Source organism: Nicotiana tabacum, chromosome 17 (genome assembly GCF_000715075.1).
Source record: "Nicotiana tabacum cultivar K326 chromosome 17, ASM71507v2, whole genome shotgun sequence".
In the NCBI taxonomy this organism is placed as follows: domain Eukaryota; kingdom Viridiplantae; phylum Streptophyta; class Magnoliopsida; order Solanales; family Solanaceae; genus Nicotiana; species Nicotiana tabacum.
In genome coordinates, this window is record NC_134096.1 from 48576545 (window position 1) to 48597347 (window position 20803).

The 20803-nt window shown below is 38.8% G+C and overlaps 2 protein-coding genes across 3 annotated transcripts; both read right to left on the reverse strand.

Moving 5' to 3' along the window:
* Positions 1-4914: 4914 nt before the first annotated feature.
* On the reverse strand, positions 4915-9372 carry LOC107802390 (ankyrin repeat domain-containing protein, chloroplastic). Its single transcript, XM_016625873.2, has 7 exons — positions 8497-9372; positions 6818-6894; positions 6506-6604; positions 6242-6340; positions 5839-5937; positions 5638-5736; positions 4915-5375 (listed from the first exon to the last, which is right to left on the reverse strand). The coding sequence occupies exons 1-7, from the start codon at positions 9260-9262 to the stop codon at positions 5277-5279; spliced, it is 1338 nt and encodes a 445-aa protein (XP_016481359.2). The 5' UTR covers positions 9263-9372; the 3' UTR covers positions 4915-5276.
* Positions 9373-11996: 2624 nt separating this feature from the next.
* On the reverse strand, positions 11997-15146 carry LOC107802385 (putative RNA-binding protein C25G10.01). 2 transcript variants are annotated; one of them, XR_012701184.1, is made up of 8 exons: positions 15046-15146; positions 14875-14894; positions 13921-14037; positions 13682-13781; positions 13274-13423; positions 12866-13179; positions 12485-12554; positions 12116-12398 (listed from the first exon to the last, which is right to left on the reverse strand). XR_012701184.1 is itself a non-coding variant. In XM_075234259.1 (7 exons), the coding sequence occupies exons 1-7, from the start codon at positions 15046-15048 to the stop codon at positions 12211-12213; spliced, it is 648 nt and encodes a 215-aa protein (XP_075090360.1). In that variant the 5' UTR covers positions 15049-15146; the 3' UTR covers positions 11997-12210. The 2 variants fall into 2 exon arrangements, 1 of the variants encoding a protein (XP_075090360.1); XM_075234259.1 differs by lacking the exon at positions 12866-13179 and having other exon boundaries at positions 11997-12398.
* Positions 15147-20803: the final 5657 nt, after the last annotated feature.

A 20803-nucleotide genomic window follows, 5' to 3' on the forward strand; every position in this document is an offset into this window, starting at 1 on the left:
AGGCCGTTATCCTTTTTGAGTATGTTGAAGAATCTGTGGCATCTGCCAGACGACCTCGAGATGAATTTGGACAGGGCGGTGATTTGACTCGTTAGTCTTTGGAGTTGTTTTTTGGTAGTTAGGTGCTATGATATCCCTTCGTTAACCTTAATTTGATCTAGGTTGACCTCTATTCCACGTTGTGATACCAGGAAACCCAGAACTTTTCCCGAAGTCACACCAAATGCGCATTTCTCGGGGTTCAGTTTCATCCTGTACTTCCTTAGTATTTCGAATATTTACTTCAGATGGTCGATGTGATCTTTGAACCTCAAGGATTTGCCTAACATGTCGTCTTTGTATACTTTCATGTTTTTTTCGAGCTGGTCTTTGAACATTTCTGTGACCAGTCTTTGGTACATGGCCCCTGCGTTCTTTAGCCCGAATGGCATGACCCTATAACAGTACGTCCCCCTCTGAGTGATGAACGTAGTTTTCTCCTGGCCGTCCTCATCCATAAGTATCTGGTTGTAGCCCGAGTATGCGTCTAGGAAGATCAACAACTCGTGTCCCGCTGTGGCATTGATGAGCTGGTCAATATGCGGCAATGGTAAAAAATCCTTCAGGCAAGCTTTGTTTAGGTCGGTGAAGTCAACGCACATCCTCCATTTTCCATTATTCTTTTTAACCATTACTACGTTTGTGATCCACTTGGGGTATTTCGACTCCCTGATAGAGCCATTTTCCAAGAGTTTCTCCACTTCTTTGTGGGCGGCTTCATTGATGGCAGCATTGAACTTTCATCGGACCTGCCTTACTGGAGGGTAGTATGGGTCAACATTCAGCTTGTGCATAGCTATCTCTTTGGGGATGCCTGGCATATCTACATGGATAAAAGCAAATAAGTCTGGAGTTAGTTACTAAGAATTGACTGAACTTACGTGGGTCCGTGAGCTTTCAATCTATGTAGGCCTTTTTGCTAGGGTCGCTTGGATCTAGCTGGACGGGCTCGAGGTCCTTATGGTTGATCCGGCAGCCTCAACTGTTTCTGCAATGGTGTCTTTAGCTTCGACTGGAAGGGACCTCGACCCCGCTGACTGCTATGCTTCTTTTTCCTTTTCTTTATTTTGTTGAGTAGTCGTACTATCTATGATGATCCGATATCATTTCCTGGATGTGCGTTATTCCCCTCATATGTTGAATATTCCCCAAGGGGTTGGGAACTTGATTACTTGGTACAGGATGGAAGGGATTACCCTCATGGGGTGTATTCATGGCCGACCCACTATAGCATTGCACATCGTGACCTAGTCCATGACATGGAATGTGGTCTGTAGCGTCACTCCGCCGGCGAGGACATGGAGGGTGATCTTTCCCGAAGTCCGTTCAACTGCATTGTTAAAACTCGTTAGTGTGATACAGCACATCACTATCTTATCCTTGAGTCGCATTTGTATGAGGACTCGAGGATGAATAATGCATGCTCTGCTTCCATCATCAACCATAATCCTCATAACATCAGTATCAAGAATGCGTAAAGTAATAACGAGTGTATTATTTTGAGGGAAGGTCAAACCATCGACATCCGACTCATCGAAGATGATACTTTCTTCGAGGCCGTCATACCATTCGTGGGTGATCGATCTCTTGAGTTTGTGAGTGGCGGGGAGATGTCATAGCTACCTCCGATAGTCATATTGATAATACGAGCGGGAGATGGCGGCTTTGGGGGGGCTGGGCGTTCTCGCCCCTTTGCTAAGGTATTTTTTCCTTTGTCGCTGAGCAACTCCTTGATATGTCCTTATTGCAGCAGAGTCGCCACTTCTAACCTCAGGGCGTGGCAATCCTCGATTTTGTGCCCTCGATCTTGGTGGAACTCACAGAAGGCATCAGACTTCCTCGTGTTCAGGTCGGACCTCATCTTCGATGGCCACTTCACCTTCGGTCTGAGCTTCTTTAGTGCATAGACCATATTTGTAGGTGACACACAGAAATTATGAGAAGATAGTAAAGAAACCATACCTCGGTTATTTCTAGGGATGTTTGATCTTGGCCTATAGGGGACATCTTCACGATGGATGTTGGGGACGAGTGGTATGATGTAAGGTTATGCTAATCTTTTTCCGGTTGCAGCATTGGAGAGCCTCTCCTCGTATTATCCCTACGTTCCCTCTTGGGTTCAGATTGCACCGAGGTGAGTCGTCGGGTTGGACCATTGAGGTCTTTGTCGTCGGCTCTGACCTCAAAATAATAGGCGCTATGGATCCCATCCCAGGTGGTCGGTGGGTATGTCATCAATCGACTGAGCATCTTTCTAGTCGCCATTGAACCTTCTCTGTTTAGACCATTCTGGAAGGCTACTACGGCCATTCCTTTAGAGACATTTGGTAGGTCATCCTTACCCTGTTACACCGAGCTAGGAAGTCCCTCAGCCCTTCCCTTGGGGAATGTCTGATGGCAAATATGTCGTTTACCCTTGTTTCGGCCTTCTTGGCCCTGGAGTATGCTGTTACAAACTCCTCTCCCATCTCCTCTAATGTTTCTTTGGAGTAGGCTGGCACCTGCTAATACCACGTCAATGCTCCCCTTGTGCGAGTTTCACCGAACCTTTTCAACAAGATGGAGGACACATGTTCTTTGGTGAGGTCGTTTCCTTTTACTGCAGTGACGTAATGGGTCACATGGTCCTCGGGATCAGTCGTCCCATCATAGATTCTGAGGTACGGGGGTATCTTAAAGGTTTTTGTTATGGCATGAAGAGTTGCTTCTTCCCTATACTGATGCTCTATAGACTTGCCGGTGCCTCTTTTTTGCACTAATTTGGAGGCAGCTGGTATCTTGTTTACCCATTCTTGATGCTCTTCTCGTTCTCCATCTCCTCAATTATTTTCAATACTGCGATGAGGGCGTCATCACCTGCAGTGTCAGCAATCGTATGGGTATTACCTGAAGTTGGAGGGTTTAGTTGGTCGTCTTTCCCACTCCTATGTTGGGCTGCATGGTTTTTTGGAGTTTTCACGGTCGTGCACGGGACCTGCTTGTTTTTTTAGCCAGGTCTCTAGGAGTTTTTTTATGGCGAGTGGTGCTCCTTCTTCCGCGGACGTGGAAGCTTCTTTTCCGTTGGGTTTGGTCATGCTACAAAAGGGTGCCGGCGACTTCCTTAGCCTGGGGGTTGGCGTAAGGGTCGTTTCTTTGTCCTGAGTTTCGTACCCTTCATCGATGGCACTCATTAGATTGAGCGGGATGTTGTATGCCGCTCCAGCTCCTTTTCGTCGGTCGATTTTTTCCCCGGTCACCTGCCATGGAGTCTTTGTATGCAAAGAGAAAGGAATAGCCTTACGGTGTACTAGGTTAGCAAGTTATGAATGTTATAGATCTGAATGAAAACTAATAGTTTGACTATGAAATCCGCACAAACGACGCCAAACTGTATGTCCCAAAAAATAGATTTTGATTTTATACAATTAGATTTGTTAAAGAATAGGGTTAATCATAACCAATATTAATATCCAAAGACAGAACTAGTATTTTACAGTGAGTATTTAATGTATAACGTTAAAGAAGACAACTTGAGATAATAATAATAGAGCAATAAAGACTTAAAAATATAAAGCAGAGCAATAAATGACTTTCAAATAGTAGATGAGACAAAGATAACCCAAGGATGATTTCCTCATATGTCTTTCTGTTAATGATGGATAATGATAAGCAATTGTATATTCTGATCCTTCTTCGATCGGGAGAGAGAGATAAAAGAAGAAAAGTGTAAAATCAAGCTTTATTCCTATTCAATAAAGTGAGAATCTTGTACAGAGAATGTTGAAGAAATTCTTTACAAAAGGTCCCCCCCCCCCTCTTTCTTACTACATTTTTTCCTATTTATATGGGCACATGGGTCACGAAACCTTACAAAGTACAACGAAAGGAAATATCCTTAGAATATTCTATCGGGAATCTAAAACCTAGACTGGTCACCACTTTGTACCCAGAATGGGAGCTCGTCCTCGTCTTCGCCGGCTATTGAGTCTGCTCGACCTCGGTGTCACTTCGTCCTTCAACTTCGATCTCGACCTTTTGGATTCGTCACGACACGTCACGACCATCAAAGGCTTTATTACGGTTGACTAGGTCAAATACATAAAATGAAGTTTTCACTCATACAGTATCAAGTTTATATGAATCCAATGTTTCTGACACTAAATATAATTTTATGTGTAAAAATTTACTAAAATTATACTAACAAATAATATATTTGAATTCACAAATTTTAAGTTGTAACGAGTTCAATACTAAAACCTTAAAGATTGTATCACATAGACCTTAAATCTTGAATCCGTGTCGGTAAAGTACTTCATTAAAAATAACCCCAATATTGTATGCGACATTGTTATGCTGAATAAGGGACAATGCTAGGTGTAAAAGTGTCAATAGCTTTCTTCTCTACCCCTTGCTTTAGAGAGGCATCTCGCGGACTGTGTGACAGGTGGTTCTTTAATACAGCCACATACAAAGAAAGTTAAGATATAAATCTCTCAAAGGATTTGAGAAAAGAAAATTTTGGTTTTGTGAATGAAACAATTTTTTTTAGTATCTGCACGACAAGAAAAAACAAAGGACGGTGTTATCAAGGCATGCAGACGATCAGTGAGAAGGACAAGAATACAACAAAGTCTAAATTTTCTTTCTTTATTTTTATTCCAAGCTAGAACATTGAGCAACTTTATTTAGTACTTTTACTTGTGCCTTAAAACGGCAAGTAAGAATTAACATGTTGCATTACACCAGTTAGCCTCTCTTAGTCCCAATCTTCAACAGGAAAATCTGGATTTTTAAGGAGTAAAACATGTGTGTAATTATATCACTCATTCAACTAATCAAATTTGGACGGATTATCCAGCCCCTAAGAAAAATCAACTTAAAAGGAAAATCTTCATGTGCTCAATAGAAAAACCTAGGTTATTCTTGTTGATCTCACAAACTTCTTTTGTCACATCAAGTTCTAAACCAAAGAAATATTCTGTAACCCAATGGTCTAAGTAACAATATACAGTTCTATTTACACTTGCTATAGCGCACATTCTGTTAGTACAATGTGACTAATTTAAAAGAGAAGTTTCCTTCTCTAACAGTGTAAGCATAAACATGAATCCGCTTTTAGGGACAATCGAAGGGCCAAGGGTTGTATCAATAACTCTCAGGTGCAACACAAGCGAGAGGCAACAGCAAAGCTGACGCTTGCAACCCGCTGGCGTTCTGCCAATTTCACATTTAGCAGCTGCATATTTAGGTAAGACCAACTAATGAACCTTGGGAAGTTGTTTCAATAACTTGATAAGCTCATAGGTCCTTATGTCTCGCCCATAATGGAGGCAAATGTCAAGTGGCATTAGACCATCCTGCAACAAAACCATGTATTTTTCAATCGCTCTCAAATGAAAGCAAAAGCCATGAGATCTTAAAAAGAAAACAAGAAACTAGATCTGAAACCATACTAGAAAATAGTATCATCTCGATTAGCCAACATTCTAAATAATTCCACATAGGACATGTACATTCTAGATAGACATCAAATGAATACATATAAAGTCCAAGCTATGAGATCATAAGAAGTAAAAGCAATAAAACAAGAGTTCAAAATTATTATGAAGTAGATTTTACCCTGTTCTTTAGAGTCTTGTCAGCTCCCTTAATTAACAAAAGCCTCACTATATCAGTTCTCCGTGATTGAACAGCCAGATGTAAAGGTGTCCACCCATCCTGAAAGAAGAAGTCCTTCCATGTTCATATAAACCTAGACACGAGCACATAGGAAAACACCCAAAATATATTTCAAGATGACAATCAAGTAGTTGGCCATACATGATCTTGGAGGTTTATATCAACATTATACAAGAGAAGGATTTTTATCATCTGAGTCGACGCCGTTCGAACAGCATAGTGCATCAAGGTAGCTCCATCCTGTAATAAGTCAAGAAGATCATATTAGACTAATAGTGCATCAATGTGGCTCCATCATGTTATAAGTCAAGATCATATTAGACTAATAGCAAATGGCAACACTGACTATCCCAAAGTTTATAAAGGATGGAAATCACATAAGTAATTCTTATGGCTGACGATAAAGCTAATACTGATACATGGCACAATATGAGACAGAGTTTGGACGAGAGGAGAGAAGAAAGAGAAAAGAATATGGCTGCATGGATGTTGATGAAAAGGAACCAACAAGACGTAATCAAGCATTGTAGAAGCTTTTGCTCACTTTGTCACGTATAAGTGGATTTGCAGATTCTCTTAAAAGAAAGTTGAAAATAGCCTGCTTCTTGCCAAGAATTGCTTTGTGGATAGCTGTCAATCCATCCTGTAAAAAAGAATAAATCACAACTCAGCAGGAGCTAGGAAAAAGAAGACTCTACTTTCATCCTAGGTTATTCGTATAAGAACTTAAAAAATATACTAATAAAAACAGCAAATATGGTGGAGCAGAAAGGATCATTCTACTGGAACTTTGCACAACATTAGGTACCTTGTCTGGAACATTAATATCAACGACGTGCTTCAACAAAGATGTGAGAAGGTAAAATTCCCCGGAGGCCGCTAGAGTATGTAAGGGCTGCCATTTCGCCTGCAAGGTTTCGATGGAATTCAGCAATCTATCTAAACCTTCTATGCTAAGAGGTTTACTTGCACAAACTGCAATAAAGATTGAAACAAGCTTGTACAGGAAAAGAAAATGTAGAAACAGAGCAGCGTTATATCAGCTTCAACACAAACGATAAGTGACAATAGCCAAGTATAGGAGAAAACATACAAGATGACGTAGAAGGCAGAAACTTACAGAGGTAGCAGGCGCCAAATCAGGAAACCGCTTGTTTAACAGGACCTTTTCTTCTTTACTGAACAACTTACGAGGACCTACACATATTAGTATAAAAAAGTATGATGCCCAAAAGAGGGAACAAATAATATACCATACTTTAATTTAAGGAGAAAAGGAATAGGAACAAGAGGAACAGATAATATCTGAATCATATGGCGAAAGGTCATATCAGCTTTCGGGAAAGGTTTGAGATAAAAGGTGTGCACCGCTACTTAATATGTCCAATTTAAGGACAGGAGAAAAGAAAAAAGATCATGCTTCAATATATGCATTAATCAAAAGCAATTAGCACGATAAATTGTAAATTCCTGTAAATGTGGATACCAGTAAATAAGAATTAACTTTAAGCAATATAAGCCTGAAAAGAATTTGTGCCTAAGATTTGGAAACAAAAACAAGAGAATGTGGATACAGGAGTTTCTTCAAAATAAGAGTTTCTCAAAACTTCTTCAGGCTGACAACGACGAGAAGTCAGAAGATTAAGATATAACAGGGGCCAATAAGAAGATTTACATCTCGTCCAAAATTTCTCAGTCGCTAAATGCAACAAAGTAATGGCATTAGGAAAAATGCTACAAGTATGAGATAATAACTTCTAAGCAAGCCACAGACATTTACATTAGTACTTCTGCATCAATTTGTCCATACGTATTTTAGTGCTTAGAAACACCAACTATACTTCAACGTATTGGCAGGCTAATGGCTACTAGTGTTTCGAGATTTAACAGTTTCAAACTCTCAACAAATGTGTTAATCGATGCTTATATCATCACTGGCAAACAGTTATATATGTAGTATGAGTAATAACTAATTACTCAGTAGAAGAATGGAAATGTGGTTTAATTTTATATTCTGTATGCTATAACACAAGTCACAACATTTTAATCAATAGTAAGTGGTGCCTTCACGAATATTCAGCATATACTTTTCTTTTTGCATTTCCTATATAATTCAAAAGTCCAAGTCAACAATGCCAAGTTGGAATGAATCAACTCAACTCAATTAACAAGTGTTTGACCCAATGATAAACTCATCATTTAGAAAATTAAAACTCAATTAACTTAGATTAGTTATCAGATGCGTTGCTAGGCTACTCTGTAACGCTCGAACTGTTTATTAAACAATCTTAATATAGTATAAGATTATATACAATTTAGTGGGCAAGTTATTTTCATCAAGGTCTAGAAAAATAACTAAATAAGTACTCCATGCAATATACATTTCGTTCACAAGGTTAATTGCTTTAATGAGCTGACAGGTAAAATATCTTAACTCACCCCTCTATCAGTTCAACTCGGAATAGCCCAAATTTAATAATTCTCTGTCCCATTTTACATAATACTATTATTTGGAAAGACTAACTGTTTTTTCCCTTAACTCAGTCCACTCTTCGGTTAAACAGGGACTTGCCCCAGTTTAATACTCACTTATCTCATGTTATATAACAGTATAACACTATTACTATTTGAATAACCACGCACTCTTTTCTTTGACCACGTAAATATATTGATAATAAATATCAAAACTGAAACTCGTAGTACATTTTTTTCAGAAATGTAAACATTATTTCCCAAACACATGTCCAAATTGAAACAGAAAAAAATAGAAGCTTTGGCTCTAATACTTGAAAACCATACCTTCAGAAGTTTTAGCGACATTGGCTTCATAAATCCCACTATTGAAAAACTCTGTGATATCTTCCAATCCACCACCATAAACGGCTGACCTTGGATTCCTTGGCATTACCCTTTCACTCGAAACCCTCAAAACGGAGCTCTCCTCTTCACTTTCACTCAATTCAGCATTATTCTTATCCCTTTTATTAACCTCCGAAAAATCTGGTTTTTCAAGTATTAGCGGTTTCAATTGCTTCAACTTTTCTTCCCTCGCTTTTAAAAACTCCTCAATGCTGTTCCCACTCACATTACCGTTTTCACCAATTGGCCTCAAACCTAGTCTCTTTTTCTCCACGCGTTGCCCGAATTCCAATTGCTGCGCAAGTTTACGCCTTTCCTTTTTCGTAATATTAATTTCCCTCTGAACTTCGACCCATTCTTCCGGAATTAAATTCTCGGATTGAATTTCTGTTTTTTTCTTGTTGTTTTGTGTTTGTGGTTTATTTTCAGGTTTTTGGATAATACAAGGGTCTTCGAAAATTCCTTCTTCGAAGACTAAGCAGTCGCCGATTACGTGTTCTTCTTCTTCTTCTTCGACGGGGAATTGGGGTTGATGGGACTGGAAATGGAGAGAATGGGGAAGAATTTGGGACTGAAAAGTCTTTTGGGGAAAAGTTAGGGGTAAGTTGAGGAAATGAAGTTGAGAGAGCTTGTGTAGTGAGGAGGATAAAGCAAATGGGGGAGAGAAGTTTGGAATTCGAGGGTTTAAGATAGCTGTTGGTGACATGGTTTTGCAGAAACAGAGGGTGGAAATTAGATGATTAGATGAAGACGAAGCTGGATTTTGTATTTTGTATCTGTATCTGTAAGTCGCTCAGATTCTGAAGAAAGGGTATTGCATGATTATTATTTATTTTATATTGTTTACCTGCTTTAAAATTTTATTTTATCATCTATATTTACTTTATAAATTTATTTTAATTATTCACTATTCCACGCTCTCTTTCTTTTTTCAATCTCTCCCTCTCTCTCTTCACTACCCAATTTAATTTGAATTTCTCTGCAATTATTATGTTTTAATCCTGATATCAATACCTTACTTAAAGTAAGTAGGTTACTTACGGTGTTATTAATAGACGAGTTAAAATATCTTGCATTTGGCAATTCATGAGTCTTTCATTGTTAATTCTTATCATTTATTATATTTCTCTTGTAGTGTCTTTTATGAGCATTATAAAGTCATAACTCTCAACTTTTACTGAAATGATTGCTTAAAAATAAAGCTTTCATTCTATTATTAGCCACAAAAGTGTTGACCCAAGCAAGAAATGAAATGTGTGTATAATTATACATGTTTGTGAGATTGGCAAGTTCATACACACATTAATTCGATTGGAACATATATATATAGTTCGATTGTAATACGGACAAATATATTAGAATATGAATATATTTTAGTAACTTTTTAAATGAAATTTCATCTCAAACTTTGGAATCTGCTCTTGGAATGGAGAACTTAATTACTGAAAAAATGGAGAACCCACCTATTGAAAAGAAGATTTATAGGGATAGAAGTGATAGTAGTAAGTTTTCCTTTTTTAATATGTGTAATCTTAGGAATACTCCTATTTTTCAGTCTTAGCGTTTCCAACCTTGCAAAGGGGTTGGTACGTTATACATATAGAGCGTAAATTTTTTGGACATCTGGTATAATTTCTAATTTTGGGGTAATTCTAGAAAGTAGGTCTTATAAATGGGTATATCATGAAATTTTCACTAAAACTTTATAAGGGTAAAGACATTAGAAAGCTAATCTGTTCACGGATTTGACTTATGTTGAATTTCATATGTGTGGTAATAGAATTAACAAAGAATATCCAATCTCAAAAATAGGTAAAGGTGGTGTCTGCTATTTGCTCTGGAAAAAGCTGATATAAGACCATATTATACTTCGTGATGTAATTCGATGTTTGCTACTAATATGCATGTTAAGCATATGTCAAGATGAAGGGTCAAATTCAAGGATAAGACAGCTTCAACGTAGAAAAAGGTAATGTATAGATAAACTTCAGATATATGCGTTTGAAGTTAGGCTTTAATAAGCTTACTTCAGACGTCCAGAGTTTGGCCTTGCCAAGGCCACGCTTTTAGTTAAAATTGTTTGAAGTTTAGCCTTGTCAATGTCACAACTTCAATAAAAAATATTCGAAGTTGGCCTTGTGCAATCCAGACTAAACTTCAGGTAAAAATGTACTATAAAGTTTGTCCTTGCCAAGGCCACACCACACTTCAAAGTAAGCCCGCACTTCAGATGCGAATTTTTGGATCTTTAGTTGTGTGCGTCTAAATTGTGTTTTAAAGTGGGTAAATTTATAAATTTTTATGCAATGCTAGTATGACTTCATGGTGGTTTTAAAATTGGGTATATATTCACACTTACCTCGCAGAGAAATACTAGTGAAAAATACAGCCACTCGGTAACCATAATCTAGGTAGTGAAAAATAACAAGTACTCAGTAAAATAATAAACACTATATTATGATAAAAAGACGGGGCCCTTTATGTAGAGAACTTAAACCTAAGCAGTTAAGACTTCCCCCCGATCTTGGCCCTGGGTCCGTGGACTTCTTGGAATGGTCAATTCTATGAAGGTGTGTATATACCTAGTTAGAGTATCTCGTTTGGTATGCTCAATAATCAGTTCACCCTCTATTGAATCTTGATTTGATGGTCCAGACCTCTTGGAAGATTATATGAAAATTCTCATCTTTGTAGAAAAACCATTCATATAAGTCTAATACTCCTAGTCCTAGCAGATACATTTTAGATCTAAGAGCTCCTTTCTCTTTCATTTTATTTAGTTCACAGAGAAATGTTGAACGTCCAGTTAGAAAGAAGGAACTCAAGGTCTAAAGTCTGAAGTTAGGCTCTTGTAGTTCAAACTTGAAATTTGAAGATTGTAAACTCAAGCTATTCTTTAAATAGCGGTGCTAAAAATGACTATTCGTGCACTTGCCCTGGGATATTGCTTGTTTAATGATATGTCCAACATAGAAGAAGATTACTCCGACACTGGTGACTCACATATCTGCTTACTATTTTCTTTGATAATATGATAGTATCCGAATTTGAACCCCTCCATATTTCACTTCCATTGGGAGTCATATATCTTCTACCTAAAAATACAAATGCTAAATCGACCGTTTAGAGATCAAGAAATACCCCTGAGAAAAGGAAAAGATGTTCACGAATCTTTGAACAAATCAAGGAATCAGGAAGAGAAACAAAGCAAACGCCACAAAAGAACTAGCCAAAATCATCTCCGAGTCCAAAAAAGTTGTGGTATACTTATTCCAGGACCATACTACGTTCCGTTCATGCAAAACTACAAGAATGCCCTCTTGGTCATTGCAAGCATATCATAACTCGGCCTACAAATCATTTATTCGAGCAAAATGATAATTTCATCTTGAAAAAAAAGCAAACTAATATATAAGAGGACAAGAATGGAAAATTTCATCGGACCATAATTTCAGTATCAGCACTACAACTAAATTTTCCACGGTTTGTGATTTCATATTGTTCAGTTTGCAAACAAAGGTAAAAGTTAAAAGTTAGCTCTACATAAGCACAATGAACAAACACACCAAACATTCATTCATTAATAGCATAATACTTCTTCCCACTCTAGCAGTTTTCCATTGCATCTAGGAATTCATAGGACATAAGAAGCTCCTATCTTGGACCACGAGCATAGCTCCTTTCATAAGGAGAATACGACCTAGAACGCTCCCTTCTTGACCTTCCCCCATAAGGTGAGCGCCTAGGAGAATAATCTCGTCTGCTTCTATAAGGTGAATGCCTTGGAGATCTTCGGTACCCATAGTCCTCACGGTCTCTATATCTACCACGGTCACCACGACCTTGGAACAAAGCAACCAGTAGTTAAGAACTTCCGCAATTACTCTGAATATGCAATACAAACTTGTACAAAAATAGGAACACTCACCTTCACCCCTTGCGTTCTTAAGCCCGAGATAGTGACCAGGTGTAGGAGTCCTTGCACGTTTCCGTCGAGACTGAAAAATATATAATGCTTCAGTATGGGAAATCTGAACAAAATGCACATTTACATCCAGAAGAAATAGGATATATCTAGACCAAACAATGTAGTCCTTGTTGTAATAAAGAATGAACACAACATTTTCTCATCTGGGCAACGAAATCAGATTCATTTACTTTCCCTTCCATACTTGTACTTTGTAAAGAGGTGGCACAAGCACATGACAATACTATCTTAGTTGTGTAATAGAGCAGGTTAGTTATTTAAACATGTTTTACCACAGGAAGAAAAGATGGAAGATTGAAACCAATGTCAGGTATGCGATACCATAAAAGCTTGATTAGATTGTTGATAATGACCGTTGATTAGTAGAGAGTTGAAAGTATTTGCCGAGGTAATGCCAAGTATGCGATAGCATAAAAGCCTGTTTAGATTGTTGATAATGACCGATGAATAGTTGAGAGTTGAAAGTATTTGCTGAGGTTGTATAGTTGTTGGGCAATATAGTTGCTAAGTTTAGTTGATCAGATGCATGTGAAAAGCTGTTTTAGCAGGCCATTGATCAAGCTGAGTGAATATAATGTTGCAAGGGAAGAACTGGTCATCTTTGATTGCTGCCAACAAAGCTGACGCAATGTCTTCTGAATATAACCAGAGAAACCTCCAAGTTAAGAAAACAGATATGCAATCAAATAGGAAGCACATAGTTCACCACTCAGTGTACAAGTAACTAACCTTTTCCACTGTTATGTAACGGCCTTCAAGAACTGACTGATTCAGGTGTTTAATGCAGCGATTAGCATCTTCAAGAGAATCCATCGTTATAAAAGCAAAACCACGAGAAATCCGAGAGCGTGGTTCCACGACAAGAAAAATTGATTTCACCTAGTCAAAACAATGTAGAGAATTCTAAAGCAATTGAAGAAATTGATAATGGTACAAATGGTAAGCTATTCTGATCAAAAAGCCACCGAAGATCAATCTGTTGGTGTACATATTGACGAGACTCTACTCACGGATAACACAATACTCATGGTTTTGGAGGGCAAAAATTTTTCCGTGTGCCAGGAAGAGCTGGAGGAGAGGGAACTGGATAAGGAATAAGAAAATAACTTGGTGATACACATACTAATAATAACCAACCTTTCCCTCCTTTGAGAAATGTTCCTCCAGGTCCCTTTCCGTCACCCTTGTAGATAAACCAGTCACGTAAAGTGTGTTTCCAGGATTAGAAATTTCTTCCCTGAATAAGTCATAGAGGATAAGATAAGCAGCTTCAAAACAAGCCATCAACACACACTAGAGCATAAGTTCCAGGTTATATGCACGTATCTCTACAATAAGAAATACTAAGGCAGAGTAGAGCTAAAGTTCCAACAGACCTTCCACGAATTCTTGACCTTGATCTGGACCTGGATCTTCCCCTTGGCCTCGAATATGATCCAGGTGGGGATCTAGACCTTGAGTTTTCTTCCCAAGGAGAAGGAGAGCGTGAATACCTATTCCATAAGCAGATAAATGGAAAAAAAGTTAAAACAACATATTAAAAGGATAATTCAAATAATGGAGTCAGTCTTTTTTGCATGTAAGACTCTCATATAAAACATAAAGGAACCTTCAATGGAGCCATCTTATGCATTAAAACATTAATATTGCTTGCTTTATACTCCAAGAAATTGCAGGTCTTCCGACACAAGTTCCTTTGTGTGATTTTAGGTCTATCTTTTAAAACTTCACTCATATGGTTTCACACCTACAAACCGGTGCAACTTTAGGTCAACCATTCTCTTAGTTTAACCTCTATGTGTCCTATTTGCACCTTCTACTATACGTGATTATGTTTAATCTTGTATGACTGCACATTCATCTTAACACTCACATTTCTACAATACTCATCTTGTGTATATGTTAGAGCTTCAGAGGCCCAACATTCACTCCGACATAACATTGTTGATCTCACAACTATTCTATAGAACTTTGTCATTCAAGTTGGTAAGCATAAGAATAATGTTTAAAAAAACAGTTAAGTGAGAAATATAAAGTAAAAAATAATGTCAATTGGCACTAATCTGAATGTCTATTTTCTTAGTCAAAATTGAAACCATAATCATCCAAAAGCATATTCAAATGGTCTCAACTACATATATTCCTCCTATATATCACATAACCAAATAGATCTACCTCTCACTAGAGTCACAGACAAGTAAACACAAAACATCATATCAAAAACCCTAGCGTACAACAAATAAATGCAAGTACCAATTTCTAAGAGCAAGATGCTTCAACATAAAAATCAAAAGACAAATGGGGAATTGGTAACAGAAAAAAAGCCGAACCTTTTGCGAGGAGAATCAGCCTGCAAAGAATCAAAATATGTTCAATTAGTTGAATTGGCAATAATAATCAGAGAAGAATGGATTAAGGCAATTTCTCTCTAAAACACACAAAAACACATACTGATACACGCAGGAAGATGAATCGCAGGTAGGATGAGAGAGAGCTCTTACCATTTCCCAGGAGACGAGAAAACCCTAAATCGCCAAAAGGGGGGGAGAAAGGGAAAGCGATGTAATGTGGCAGTTATACTTCAGGCTCGTGCCATAATAAGTAGTACGAGAAAATTGGGTGAACACCTTAAATTACATTTATACCCCAAGGCTTTTTGTAAAAATTACATATATCCGGTAATTATTTGCCTTAACCCCCTTATGTTTCTCATTAGGCTGCTTATCGGACGGATTGGACGGTTAATTACTCTTAACGGTTTGGTTTAACGGTTATCGACTTTTAAATGTATTAATCCGTTAGTCACCCGATAAGATATCGGGCGGATTGGTATCGGTTTAGCTCTTATCGGGCGGTTTATCGGCCTAATTCAATCTATATTGCGTGCATTAATTGTTTACTGACCGATATCATACAAATTCATAATAGAAAATTACACATTGAGTCTAAACATACATGTCTGTTAATGCCTACATAAGAATGATGTAGTGAGTCATGTGTTGTAGAGTGAAAAAAGTTGTGGCACAACACTGCTGTTCTTCTATTAAACATAGACAACATGCATTAGTTTAAAAAAATAAAAGCCAAGGTGAACCATAGACAGCAGCTTAAATAATCTTGTTGTAGGGTGGGAGAATAAGCTAAGTTAAGCCAAGCTTGGGATCTTTTGATGCATAGTACGTAATGGTTCTGATTATTTAGTAATTAGGCGTTAGAACTTAGAGATAGAGTACTGGAATATATAAGTCGTTAGAACTTTTGATGCATAGTATGTATGTATTCTTAACGGGTTAACGGATTATCCGTTAAAAAAATTGAATAATCTACCCCCAAACCGATAAGTCGTTAATAAAAAACTTTCAATCTGTTCCCCGTCTGTTAAACCGTTAACCCGATACCAATAAACCATTAAGCTTCGGTTTCGGTTCGATTATGAACACCCTTATTTCTCATTGTTGAGAGGAGCACAAGTAAAAACTTCATCCAGAAATTGACGTGGTTTTTTCTAATTGGCAAGATTTGAAGTTTAATTCGCAAAGTCGTTCAAAGCACAAATATATATATCTATAGTCTAAAATTTTCTTCTTGGAAGTTGCTACTTTTTTTGTAAATTAGTCTTAGGCTACGCGCAGTGGCGAAGCTAGGAATTTTCTGACAAAGGGTGGAATTATCCGGTATGTACTGTCATGACCCGAAATTTCCCACCGACGGGACCATGATGGAGCCTAACATTTCACTTGCCAGACAAGCCAACGTTGAAGAATCATTAAACCATTTCCTTATTTCGATTCAGTAAATAACAATAATTAACTCAAATAAAAAATAATATGTGCGGAATATCATAAAACTATATTAATTACTACCACCCAGATCTGGAGTCACAATTCACGAATATTCTATAATTTACTACAAGTAATAGTGTGAAAGAAATACAACTGCCTGAATGAAAGAAAATAATAGGACATAAAAAAGATAGACGGGGACTTCAAGGTCTGTGAATGCCGACAGATCTACCTTGAGTCTCCGGACAGCGGACCAATAGCAAATCTCGATCAACCTGAGTCGGTATCAAAATCTGCACAGAAAGTGCAGAGTGCAGCATCAGTACAACCGACCCCATGTACTGGTAAGTGTCGAGCCTAACCTCGACGAAGTAGTGACGAGGCTAAGGCAAGGCACCTACAATCAACCTATACAATTTAACAGTGTATACGCAAATAACAGGAATGAAGAACTAAACATGAAATGTCGGGAGGGGAGACATACTGAGGGGAATACAAGATAAAGAACTACAACAGAATGATCACCGGAGCAGTCAATATACCATAAATCAACAGGAATAGTAAATACAGTAAGGAAAAATGCACGACATCACCCTTCGTGCTTTTGCTCTCAATCTCACCATAAAATTAATATAAATTTCACGACATCAACCTTCGTGCTTTTACTCTCATATCATGGCACGACATCACTCTTCGTGCATTAACACTCACAATATGGCACGGCATCACCCTTCATGCATTAATACTCACAATATGGCACGGCATCATCCTTCGTGCATTAATACTCACAATATGACACGGCATCACTCTTTGTGCATTAATACTCACAATATGGCACGGCATCACCCTTCGTGCATTAATACTCACAATATGGCACGACATCACCCTTCGTGCATTAACACTCTCCCTTACCATAATGCAATGCATAAATAACAACAGGGAGATAGAATAACAAGTACAAACCTTACTTCAACATTTGATTCCGTAATATCAATCTCAACTTGGAAATAAAAACTCAATTATCACCAGAAAATTTCCGTAAACATGATAAGAACGATAATTTGAACAACACTAGTATAACACGTAGCAATTTGGCATAAGAATGAGACAATATAAGAAAAATAGGGAAAACATGGAAAAACAGATAAATTTGGCGGCGCATAAGTACTCGTCACCTCACATATATGCCGGTCACATTTTACTTAACAAGTAATCTAAGGTTCTTAATACTCTCAAGTCAGGGTTAGACACAACACTTACCTCGCTCTGAAGGCCACTTAATTCTCAATCACAGCTTCTCTTTTGGAATTCACCTCCAAAGTACTCGTATCTATTCAAAAATAACTCAATAATATCAAATATTGCTAAAGGAATCAATTATATTGCATAAATTAAAATTTCCAATTTTTTCTCCAAAAGTCGAAAAATTTACCCAGGGCCCGCTTGGTCAAAACCCGAGGTTCGAACCAAAATCTTTTTACCCATTCACCCCCAAGCCCAAATATGTAATTAGTTTTGGAATCTGACCTCAAATTGAGGTCTAAATCTCCAAATTCCCGAAATCCCTATTTTCTACCCTAACTCCTTATTCTACCATGAAAACTCTAGATTTTTAGGTTGAAAATTCAAGAAATGTAATGGGTAATTGAAAGAAAATGGTTTAGAATCACTTACCAACAATTTGGGGAAGGAATGTCTCTTGAAAAATCGTCCCTCACCGTTTGATTTTTGAGAAAAATGAGTTTCTTTGCAAAAAATCCCATTTTGGATTCTGTTAAGTGTTGGGCGACAGTGTTCATCGCGTTCGCGAAGTGTATGGGCTGCCAAGCCTTCGCGTTCGCGAGGCAGTGCTCGCGTTCGCGAGGCAGTGTTCGCGTTCGCGTAGGCTACCATTCCCTGATCTTCACGTTCGCGAGACATTGCTCGCGTTCGCGATGAAGAAAAGGCTAACTCCCCCTCCCCAGTGCCTAACACTACGCGTTCGCGATGAGCTTGTCGCGTCCGCGAAGGGTAACGCCCCCTTTGCTTCGCGTTCGCGAAGAAGAAATCCTCAGCTGCCCAGTTTACTCTTCGCGTTTGCGAGAGGACCTTCGCAAACGCGAAGAAGGACATGTCAGAACACAGATTCTGCAGAAAAATTAGATTTCCAAAGTCCAAAACATCTCGTGGCCTATCCGAAACTCACCCGAGCCCTCGGGGCTCCAAACCAAACATGCGCACAAGTCTAAAAACATCATACGAACTTACTCGCGTGATCAAATCGCCAAAATAACACCTAGAACTCTAAATTTAGCACAAATTCAAATGAAATTCTCAAGAACACTTTAAAACTTCTAATTTCTCAACTGGACATCCGAATCACGTCAAATCAACTCCATTTCTCAACAAATTTCACAGACATGTCTTAAATATCATAATGAACCTGTACCGGGCTCCGGAATCAAAATACGGACCTGATACTAACAATGCCAAATATCATTCAATTCTTAAAAACAAATAATTTTCAAACTTTTAATTTTCATCAAAAAATCATAACTCAAGCTAGGGACCTCCAAATTCGATTCCGGGCATACGCCCAGGTCTCATAATTCGATACGGACTTACCGGGACCGTCAAAGCACGGATCCAGGCCCGTTTACCAAATATATTGACCAAAGTCAACTAAAATCAACTTTTAATGCAAAAATTCTTATTTTCATTAGTTTTCAACATAAAAGCTTTTCGGAAACCTTCCCGGACAGTGCACGCAAATTGATGAGGGTAAAAATGAGATTTTAAGGCTTAAGAGCACATATTCAAGTTCTAAAATATAAGAGGACCTTTTGGGTCATCACATTCTTCACCTCTAAAATAACCGTGCGTCCTCGAACGGACATAGAAAAATACCTAGGCTGGTGAAAAGGTGGGGATATCTACTCCGCATATCGGACTCGGACTCCCAAGTAGCTGCCTCAATAGGTTGACCGCTCCACTGCACTCGAACTGAAGGGTAACTCTTTGATCTCAACTGGCGGACTTGCCGGGCTAAAATTGCCACCGGCTCCTCCTCGTAAGTCAAATCCTTGTCCAACTGGACAGAGCTGAAATCTAACACGTGGGATGGGTCACCATGATATTTTTGGAGCATAGACACATGGAATATCGGATGAACTAAGGATAACCTCGGAGGCACGCAAGTCTATAAGCTACCTCCCCCACTCTCTCGAGGATATCAAATGGCCCGATATACCTAGGGCTCAACTTGCCCTTCTTCCCAAATCTCATAACACCCTTCATGGGCGATACCCGAAGCAATATTATTTCTCCAACCATGGATGCAATATCACGAACTTTACGGTCAATATAACTTTTTTGCCTGGACTAAGCTGTATGAAGCCGATCATGTATAATCTTGACCTTGTCCAAGGCCTCCTGAACTAAATATGTACCCAATAACCGAGCCTCCCCGGGCTCAAACCACCCAATTGGCAACCTACACCGTCTACCATATAATGCCTCATAGGGAGCAATCTGAATGCTCGACTAGTAGCTGTTATTGTAGGCAAATTCTGGTAACGGCAAAAACTGATCCCATGAACCTCCAAAGTCAATAACACAGGCGCAGAGCATATCCTCCAAGATCTGAATAGTACGCTCGGACCGCTCGTCCGTCTGAGGATGAAATATTGTGCTCAACTCAACACGCGTACCCAACTCAAGCTGAACTGCCCTCCAAAAGTGAGAGGTAAACTGCGTACCTCGATCAGAAATGATAGACACGGGCACACCGTGAAGACGGACGATCTCACGAATATAAATCTCTGCCAACCGCTCCGAGGAATAGGTAACTGCCATAGGAATGAAATGCGCTGACTTAGTCAGCCTGTCCACAACAACCCAAACTACATCGAACTTCCTCTGAGTCCAACAACAAAGTCCATAGTGATACGCTCCCACTTCCACTCAGGAATATCTAACCTCTGAATTAAACCACCAGGTTTTTGATGCTCACACTTTACCTGCTGGCAATTTAGGCACCGAGCTACATAGGCAACTATGTCCTTCTTCATTCACCTCCACCATTAATGCTGCCTCAAGTCCTGATACATCTTGGCGACGCCCAGATGAATAGAATACCGGGAACTGTGGGACTCCTCAAGGATCAACTCACGAAGTCCATCCACATTAGGCACAAAAATACGACCCTGCATCCTCAAAACTCCGTCATCTCCAACAGTAACCTGCTTGGCACCACCGTGCCGCACTGTGTCTCTAAGGATAAGTAAATGAGGATCGTCATCCTACCGATCTCTGATGCGTTCATATAAAGAAGACCGAGCAACTATACAAGCTAGAACACGGCTGGGCTTAGAAACATCAAACCTCACGAACTGGTTGGCCAAGGCCTGAACATCCAATGCAAGCGGTCTCTCACCAACTGGAATATATGCAAGGCTACACATACTGACTGACTTTATACTCAAAGCATCAGCCACCA

Excerpts from the sequence above, each read along its gene's own strand:
- LOC107802390 (XM_016625873.2), bottom strand. The coding sequence starts at position 9,262 with ATGTCACCAACAGCTATCTTAAACCCTCGAATTCCAAACTTCTCTCCC. Across the intron at positions 6,895-8,496 it reads TGTCGCTAAAACTTCTGAAG|GTCCTCGTAAGTTGTTCAGT; the intron begins GTATGGTTTTCA and ends TAATATGTGTAG. Across the intron at positions 5,376-5,637 it reads ACAAGACTCTAAAGAACAGG|GATGGTCTAATGCCACTTGA; the intron begins GTAAAATCTACT and ends GTTTTGTTGCAG.
- LOC107802385 (XM_075234259.1), bottom strand. Across the intron at positions 13,782-13,920 it reads AGGTCAAGAATTCGTGGAAG|GGAAGAAATTTCTAATCCTG; the intron begins GTCTGTTGGAAC and ends TGACTTATTCAG. Across the intron at positions 12,555-13,273 it reads GTTACATAACAGTGGAAAAG|TCTCGACGGAAACGTGCAAG; the intron begins GTTAGTTACTTG and ends TATATTTTTCAG.